The sequence below is a fragment of the Erithacus rubecula genome (assembly GCF_903797595.1).
Source record: "Erithacus rubecula genome assembly, chromosome: 6".
NCBI lineage: Eukaryota > Metazoa > Chordata > Aves > Passeriformes > Muscicapidae > Erithacus > Erithacus rubecula.
In genome coordinates, this window is record NC_136688.1 from 59380522 (window position 1) to 59390487 (window position 9966).

The following is a 9966-nucleotide window of genomic DNA, read 5'->3' on the forward strand; positions in this document are numbered from 1 at the left end:
AGGACCATTTTTCCTGGGCAACATTCCCTGATAAAAAACAGGATCAAACTTCCCTGAACTTTCTATCAGATCTCTTACAGCAACAAATCCAGCAGCTGTCAAAAAAATCAAACGGAAAGGGGCTGGAAAGCACCTTTTGAAAGACTGAAAAGCATTTTCATGGATTTGAGAGTCCTTCACAGCCAATTATCAAATCAAAATGCAGCCACTCTGCCTAACATCGCTCCAGAAGGATAAAAACATCCGTGGATAACTCAGGGCTCATCAGCCTGTGGGATTTGGGAAATGCTGCCGTGTGCTCCCAGCTGCAGGAACAGCAGCCCCGGAGCCCCCCGAGCCTCGGGGGGAATTCTGTCAGGAGAAAACGAGAGGGGGATTTGCACCATTGCTGATGGCTCAGATCCATGGGCGGGTGTGGAGAGGGATGGGGATGGGGATTGGGACATAGGGATATAGGGATATAGGGAGATAGGGAGATAGGGATATAGGGATATAGGGAGATAGGGATATAGGGATATAGGGATAGGGATATAGGGATATAGGGATATAGGGAGATAGGGAGATAGGGATATAGGGATATAGGGATATAGGGATGGGGGGATATAGGGATATAGGGATATAGGGAGATAGGGAGATAGGGATATAGGGATATAGGGATATAGGGATAGGGATATAGGGATATAGAGATCGGGATATAGGGATATAGGGATGTAGGAATATAGGGATATAGGGATATAGGGATATAGGGATGTAGGGATATAGGGATATAGGGATAGGGATATAGGGATATAGGGATATAGGGATATAAGGATATAGGGATATAGGAATATAGGGATATAGGGATATAGGGATATAGGGATAGGGATATAGGGATATAGAGATCGGGATATAGGGATATAGGGATGTAGGAATATAGGGATATAGGGATATAGGGATATAGGGATGTAGGGATATAGGGATATAGGGATATAGGGATATAGGGATATAAGGATATAGGGATATAGGAATATAGGGATATAGGGATATAGGGATATAGGGATAGGGATATAGGGATATAGAGATCGGGATATAGGGATATAGGGATGTAGGAATATAGGGATATAGGGATATAGGGATATAGGGATGTAGGGATATAGGGATATAGGGATAGGGATATAGGGATATAGGGATATAGGGATATAGGGATATAAGGATATAGGGATATAGGCATATAGGGATATAGGGATATAGGGAGATAGGGATATAGGGATATAGGGAGATAGGGATATAGGGATATAGGGATATAGGGATATAGGCATATAGGGATATAGGGATATAGGGGTAGGGATATAGGGATATAGGGATGGGGGGATAGGGATAGGGATATAGGGATATGGATATGGATATGGATATGGATATGGATATGGATATGGATATGGATGTGGATGTGGATGTGGGTATGGATGTGGATGTGGATATGGATATGGATGTGGATGTGGATATGGATGTGGATATGGATGTGGATGTGGATATGGATATGGATGTGGATGTGGATATGGATGTGGATATGGATGTGGATGTGGATATGGATGTGGATATGGATGTGGATGTGGATATGGATGTGGATGTGGATATGGATGTGGATATGGATGTGGATGTGGATATGGATGTGGATATGGATGTGGATGTGGATATGGATATGGATGTGGATGTGGATATGGATGTGGATGTGGATGTGGATGTGGATATGGATATGGATGTGGATGTGGATATAGATGTGGATATGGATGTGGATGTGGATGTGGATATGGATGTGGATATGGATGTGGATGTGGATGTGGATGTGGATATGGATGTGGATGTGGATGTGGGTATGGATGTGGATATGGATGTGGATGTGGATGTGGATGTGGATGTGGATGTGGATATGGATGTGGATGTGGATGTGGATATGGGTATGGATATGGATGTGGATAAGGACTTGGAGCTTTTGCCAAGACTTTCTGAAGGATGGAGCAGCTGTGCTGTGGGGAAAGGCTGGGAGAGCTGGGAATGCTCACCTGGAGAAGAGAATAAATACAACACATTTTTGTCATTTTGAGCTTGTAAACCAGCACAAAATCAAGCCCAAGGATGAGAACTCCATAAAATCCAAATCCAGACTCTTATTTCCCTTGTGGACAGTGTCTCAGTTTTCATTTTTTTTTTTTTTCCCAGGGACAGAAGAAGTTGCTGTTGTTGCCATCCAGGCTCAGGAATTGATCAAACCCTCCCATTTTGGCTGTGGTTTAATTAAACCTTCAGGATTTAGAACCTGTTCCACAGGGAAGAGCTGAAAACCAGGAAGGATGGGCACTGGGAGAGCTGGAAAGAAGGGAATTGGATCCAAGAATGAGGCAATTCCAGGAATTCTGTGCAGGAGTTACCTTCCAGGAGCCAAAATTACTCCAAATTGCACCTCTCCTATGGAAAGAGGATAATTGGGAATGTTCCCTTGGAGAAGGGAAGGCTCCAGGGAGAGCTCAGAGTCTTTTCCAGGATCTGAAGGGGCTCCAGGAGAGCTGGAGAGGGACTGGGGACAAGGGATGGAGGGACAGGACCCAAAAATGGGACACTGCCAGAGGGCAGGGATGGGTGGGATATTGGGAACTGGGAATTGCTGGCTGGGTTGGAATTCCCAGATTTTCTGTGGCTGCCCCTGGATCCCTGGCAGTGCCCAAGGCCAGGCTGGACATTGGGACAGAGGGAGGTGTCCCTGCCATGGAGGGGTGGGATGGGATTGGATTTAACCTTCCATCCCAAACCATTCCTTGTTTCCATGATGATTCAGACTCGTCAGGGATGGATCTTTTCTCATCACCAGCCAGGAGGGAATGAAGGGGGAGGACTCTCCTGCCATGAAATGAATGATGCCAGAAATCCTACAAACCATCCCCTACTCCCAGCAAGGACAAATGGAGTTGCACCCTCAAATCCAGGACATCCCTCCCTCTGTCCCAAATTGCCCCATCCAGTCTGACCTTGGACACTTCCAAGGATGGGGAATGCACCCACCCTCAAGAAAATAAAGGATTTTACCCATTTTCTGAGCCTCTCAAACAGGACTATGCAAAGCAGGGATTTACAGCCTGGAAAATCTCACATCTCCTTCCAAAACTCAGAGGAAAATCTGACATTTCCTCACACCCCAGGATTTTACAGGATCCTTCCCTTTGGATAGCCCAACCTTGCTGGTGAGCCAATCTGGAATTCTGGCTGCTTTTGGAGAAGGACAAACCCAACTCCCATAATCCAGGGAATGTTCCTGGGGAGGAAATGTCAGCCAGCAGCATCTGGAGCTGCGTGGGGACAGAGGGACAGGGAATGTGCTTGGGAAGATGAGGAAGAGGCAGAGCCTGGCAGATGGTGGGATGGGCTCCATCCTGCCCTTGAGGTTGGGAAACTCTGGAGTGAAGCAGCTCAATCCTGGGAATGCTCCTGCCACCTTATCCAGCGTTCCAGGCTGAGCACAGAATGTGGGAATTGTTTCCTTGAGTGGCTCTTGGAAAGAATTTTTGTGGCAGTTTGCTCAGGGAAAACAGATTCCAAGGAAAATGTTCAGTTTGGAATTTCAAGGGAAAAGTGAGAGTTAAAATCACTTTACTCCTCTGAGTTGTTCTTTCAGGTCTTCTCTGTTTTTCCAAGTTTTTCAAGTTGTTTCTGGAGCCCCATAGCAGCATTTGGTGATTATTTTAAAATATTTATCCCTTTTTTTCTGCACTGATTTCCTGGATTTTCCTCTCAGTGTCTGTTGCCCAGTCACTTGCAAACCCCTCATCCCAAAACACTCCTCACAAAACAAATAAAACCCCCACAGAATGTGAAAAATACGCCAATTTTCTGACTTAGTTAATAATGCATCCATTGGATCTTCCTTGTTTTATTGCCCTTTTGAATCCAGTGAAATATTCAGTAATATTAATTTCAGAAACTCGCTGTGATGGAAAATCCAACAAAACTCCTGTGAAATTGGTCCAGGATTAATTAAATCACCGCTTAAAAGTTGGGCTGTGTTTCTACTTTTTTTTTGGGTTTTTTTTTTTTTTTTTTTTTTTTTTTTGTGTTTTGTTTTGGTTTTTTGGTTTTGTAGATGTTTGAACACAGAGAAATCCCACAAATATCCAACACGAAGAGACAACATCCATCCTTTTTTCCTCTATTCCCGAGGATTTATTGGGACAGCATCATCTTTTGTTCCTGGATGCTTTGGAATTTATTAGGCTCTATAAACCATCCCTTGTTTGTTTTCACTTTTCCAACACTCAGCACAATCGCTGCTCATTAGCACCCCGTTCTCTTTGTTATTTACTCCTAATTAGCGGCATCTGCAATCTGCATTAACGAGAATTTCGGGTTATTGTTTGAAATATTAACAGAGTTAAGATGTGATATCAGAGATATCAGCTAAATAACAACATCCAGGCAGCTGGAAGGGCTGGAATTCCCAGTTGGGGAATTGAATTTTCCCAGTTCCTCCTGGGAAAACTTGAATTGTCCTGGACACGGATCTGGAAGTCAGGTGCACCAGATGTTATGGAATTTTAAGGATACAGAAATATAAGTTGGGTGGATGAAGCCAGCTCAGATTTCCAGCAAGGTAAGCCACAGGGATTATAAATTTATCAGATCCATTTTTTTTATCTCTTAAAATCTCTATTTTCAATAGTGCAGCCACTGTTAAAGTTGGAAAGGAAAATAATTATCTTGATACGGTGTGAGATTAGTTTGTTATTGATTGGGGTTTTTCACGTTGATGAAAAATCACAGAATTGTGGAATGGTTTGGGTTGGGAGGGACCTGGCTGAGCCTGGAATGGGACAGGATTGAGGGTGGGGGGAGGTGAGCAAAGAGTGCAAGGTCAGAAGAGCAGATTCTTCACACGGTGATTTCTTGATATCCCAAATGATGGTATAAAAACGATGACACCTAAAATGATGACATCCCAAATGATGAAATCCCAAATAATGATATCCCAAATATGACATCCCAAATGATGATATTCCCAATGATGATATCCTAAATCATGACATCCCAAATGATGGTGTCCCCAAAGATGAAATCCCAAATAATGATATCCCAAATTATGGCATCCCAAATGATGAAATCCCAAATAATTATATCCCAAATGATGGTGTTCCAATTGATGATATCCCAAATGATAATATCTAAAATGATGATCCCGTTGATTGTGTTTTGATATCCCAAATGTTGATATTCCAATTGATGAAATCCCAAGTGATGATATCCCAAGTGGTGATATCCCAAATGATGATATCCCAAATTATGGCATCCCAAATGATGAAATCCCAAATGATGATATCTCACATGATGATCCTGTTGATCGTGTTTTGATATCCCAAATGATGAAATCCCAAGTGATGATATCCCAAATAATTATATCCCAAATGATGGTATTCCAATTGATGACACCCCAAATGATAATATCTACAATGATGATCCTGTTGATTGTGTTTTGATATCCCAAATGATGTTATCTCAAATGACGAAATCCCAAATGATGACATCCCAAATTATATCTACAATGATTATCCTGTTGATATCCCAAATGATGATATCCCAATTGATGATCCCATTGATCATAATTTGATATCCCAAAGGATGATCCTGCCCATCTGTCCAACCACTTCACACAGTTTTTCAGCCAATCACTGAAAACAAAGAACAACCTGAATTTTCCAAGTGTTTGTGGATATTTGCTGTATTTTCTATTTCTATTTGCTGTAATTTCTATTTCTATTTCTTATCCACTGTCCCATCACACCCAGCAGATAATTCTGGTGATTCTCATTGCAAAGCAGAACTCGGTGTGTGAATATTCTCCATGGGGAATTTTGGGTTTTTTTTCAGCCCTGTGCCGCCACAGGTCATAGATTTGAAACCCTGACAACTTCCCAGACATTTTGAGGGATGAGATGCCAAAGGAAATGGACACCAAAGGTTTCCCAAAACCTCTGACCATGATGAGCCCAAGGCTCAGATGCTGCTGGTTGTGGAAAAGTGGAATATCCAGAGTGGGATCATCCAAAGGTTGGTGAGTCCAAATCCTTCCCTGCACAGACCCCCCAACATTCCCACCCTGGGATTCCTGCTGTCCAAATTCTCCTGGAGCTCTGGGAATGTCACCATTCCCTGGGCAGCTGTTCCAGTGCTTGTCCCACCCTCTGGGGAGGAACCTTTTCCTAAAATCCTTATATCCAACCTAATTTCCTCCCTCCTGAGCAGTGTCAGGGTGTTCCTGCAGTTCTACCCCTCAGGTTTTCAAATTAACTACCAGAAATCCCAGTTCCCAGTAACTCCTGGCCCCAGGCAATTTCCTCATAGGGGGAACCTTCTCTCCATGATCAGAGATCTAAAAAAAAAGACTTTTCAACCCCTTTCCAGTCGTTGTGCCATAATTCCTGTTGGAATAGAATATTCCCACATGGATACATTGCCTGATTCCAAAAGCAAAAGGCAAAGATTCCCAAACTGAAATAGATCCACCACAGGGCAGAGTTTTCCCTGGGATCAGTGGCTGGAATGAATGAAATGGATTTGAAGGAATCAAAGTCTCTTGTTGTAATTTTGGAGTTTTTGGGATGGGGACCAGCCTTCCCTGGATGTCTGGAATGGGCAAAACACTGCTGGGCACTTGCCTCCAGTTGTTATTAATAACAGGGTAATAAATACTAATGAATTTGAATAATATGAAAATATATAATTAAAATAACAATAATAATTTAAACAAGAAACCCATTTTCCTCTAGAAACCACAAGCGCCTCCCTCACCCTCTCTTCAGGCTGGAAAATCCACATTAAATTTTTCAAATTTTTTTCCCCCCAGTTTTTATTTTAACTGCCTGGTTTAATCCTCATTAAAATTCTCTCCCAAAAACTTGGAGGGGTTTATTCCATCTCCCCCCTGCCAGGGATGACATTTATCCCCTGGCAAGGCTGAAAACCTCCAGCAGTTCTGGAGAGTGGGAGATGGAATTCCATGCTGGGAGAGAGGCATTCTGTCCATGGTTTATTTAGAGCCAGTCTTGTTCCCAAGCCTTCCAAAATCAGGATTAATCAATAATTACAGCCCTCATCAGCAAGTGAACCCCTGGGGTTTTATTCATCCTCCAGTCACACTGCTCCAAGACCTAGAGCAATATCCTGGAGTTTTTCCTGTTGGAAAAATAAATCAAATTACATTTTTTTTTGCATGCACATGTAGTTAAGGCTTATCTTCTTTAGTCCTGGGAAGGAGCAGAAATTTCTTTTGGAATTGCCTCTTTCATCTCCATTTTGTAATCATCCTATTTGGGCCACAAAACCATTCCCAAGCCGTGTTTGCCAGTTGGGTTTAATCCTTGGAGTTTTGCATTTGGAAAAGGATAGGGCTCTGTTAATTTGCAGGAGAGAGATTAAAATAAAAGGGATCTTTGTATTTGTGCTCCAAGTGGAGAGATTTCCATTGCCTGAGTACTGGGATGAATAAATGTTCTTCATTTGAATTCTGAGCAGGACGTTTTCTGCAATGAGGGAAATCTCCTTTTGATTCACTTTCCTGCAGAAGTTTGAGGGGATGTTTAGGATGGGAAGTTAAATCCCAAAGGTGAATTTCCTAAGTGGGGAGTTGGGAAAAAAAAGGGAAAGAAGGACCTGAGGGGATCTGAGGGAACTTTAGGCTGGATATTAGGAAAAGCGTGAGACAATTTAGACTAAACTCCAGCCCATGGAAATGATTAAATACTAATCCCACTCCACGGATTAGCCTGGATATCACCAGAAGAAGTCCCAGAATTCCTAAAAAAAATGGTTAACAGTGATTTTCTCTGTCCCAGCTGCCTTGCTGACCCACAGAGAACCAGCACTGGTTATTTTTACCTTTTCCCCAACCCCAATATTGAAGTGGAGCTGCAGGAGAAGAGAGAAACCATCCAGGAGATGTTTCCTGAATAATGGAAATAAAATATATATATATATATAAAAAAGGACTGATGTTGGAGTTGCTCCAGATGTTCTTTGATGGCTCAGCCAAGCAAGCTGAGGTCTCCACCTTTGAAAATCAAATTCCTGTGCTCATTTTATGTTGGAAAACCTGTGGATGCTCCAGAGATTTGACTTCCTGTGGATGGAGTGGTTTTCCATGGACTGAAGCTCTCCATGTTTCTTTTTCACACTAACAAAAAATCATGGAATCATGGGATGGGATGGGCTGGAAAGGATCTGTCTGTGAGGAGCCAGGATGGAAGATTTTGGGAGGTGAACAAAGTGAGGAAGGTCAGAAGAACATTCCAAGGATGCTTGAAAGAATCACCTGGTGAAGAATCCCCTCTAAGTGGTTGGTTCCTGAAAAAACAGAATTTTTTTCCATGGAGAAGGGATTTGAGGAGCACAGACAATTTTGATCCCAAATCCAGATGGGATCAGACATGGGACCAGCAGAGATGTCCCAACAGAGGTGGAAGGTGAGGAGCAATTCTAATTCCTTTCCAAAGAGTGACAGTAGTTGGAAAACATCAGGAAGCTCCTGATGGCCTAAATGGGAATAAACTCCAATTCCAAGGAAGTTTGGGACACCTGGAGCAGGGAGACTCTGAAATGGTTTCCCAGTTTCACCAGTGAGAGGAAATGGAGACACTTTTGAAATTCAATAGGAGCAAATTATTGATGGTTCACCACTGAGGATTTTTAGGGATGTTTTATGATCCTCAAAGTGCTCCTTGAATCCCTCTGCTCTTCCCAGACCTGTATCCATGTGAGACACCAAAATCTGCAGGAGAAGGTTGGGGAAACCAACTTTTGTGGGTTTCAGCCCCAGAAGGAGCCCCAGCCAGGTGGAAATGAACATTCTGAGTTCCCAGGATAACACGTGTTTGTCCCACTCCTGAAAAATCCACTGAAAACTTTGGAATGTTGTCCCTCCACTTTTTCTGGCCAATGGAGAGGTGAGAATCCTTCCCTGCCTCCCCTCCTGCTGGAAGACAATGGAGCTGCATTTAGTTTCCAAATTCTAAACTCATTTTCCTTTGGTTTTAAGGAGCCTTTGAGGAAGACAAGTCAATTTTCCCATTTGACAATAGGAAGAGCAGGATTTGCTTTAATTCCCACCTAATCCAGACTCTGCACAATCATTAATGTTATCAGCAAAAGCCTTGATTTAATGTAACTTATGAAAAGCAGCTTAGTTATTGATATAATGTTATTTTTCCTGGAGATTAAAGCTTCCCGTGCTTCTGGAATTTTGCTGTGCAAAGGCAAACGTGGAATGGATGATCCAATATCCTACAGCAAATGGAGGAGCAAACAAAGCTGAAATATTCCAAAAGAAGAGAGATAAGGATGCCAAATCCAGCCTAATGTGCTCTGTGTGTCTCCCATCTCTGATCCGTGTTTTCTAAGCCTGGAAAAGGAGCTTGGAATTGTTTTCTTTCCCAGCTGAAGAGAGAGGTTCATAAAATCCAATTTAAGTGTGAAATGCTGAATGGGAATCTTTGAATATTGGGAAATTCCTGTTTATGGATGGAGCTTGGAGCAACCTGGGATAATGGGAGGTGTCACTGGCAAGATCAGGGAGTGGAACTGGATGATCCTGAAGGTCCCTTCCAACCCTTCCATAATTCCATGTTCAATCCAAGCCCCCAATTCCTCTTTTTTATGTTTTCCAACAGAATTAAAGAAATCTGGGATGTGTTTCCCAGAGGAATCTGATGCAGGGTCTCTGCCTCAGCTGGAGCACTTGAGGAAGTTGTGGATCTGAGATCCCTGTTCCCACCTCATTTCCCAGTTTTCCAAGGAATTTATTGCCATGGCTGGACAGAACATGAGAAACCAGGAGGATTTGACCTCAGAGCTGTAACAAATCCAAGTCTGATAAATTCCATGAAAACGAGCAATGAGCTGGAGTTTGTCCCTCAGGTAGGAGGTTCCTGAAGAAATGAACCACAGAAATTTCAG

At 42.7% G+C, this 9966-nt stretch overlaps 1 protein-coding gene across 1 annotated transcript; it reads left to right on the plus strand.

Annotated features, from left to right (window-relative positions):
* Positions 1 to 1449: 1449 nt before the first annotated feature.
* On the plus strand, positions 1450 to 1956 carry LOC306803955 (uncharacterized protein; the record flags this gene model as incomplete). Its single annotated transcript, XM_079309977.1, has 1 exon — positions 1450 to 1956. A coding segment is annotated over one exon (507 nt), but the record flags the coding sequence as incomplete, so codon positions are not given.
* Positions 1957 to 9966: the final 8010 nt, after the last annotated feature.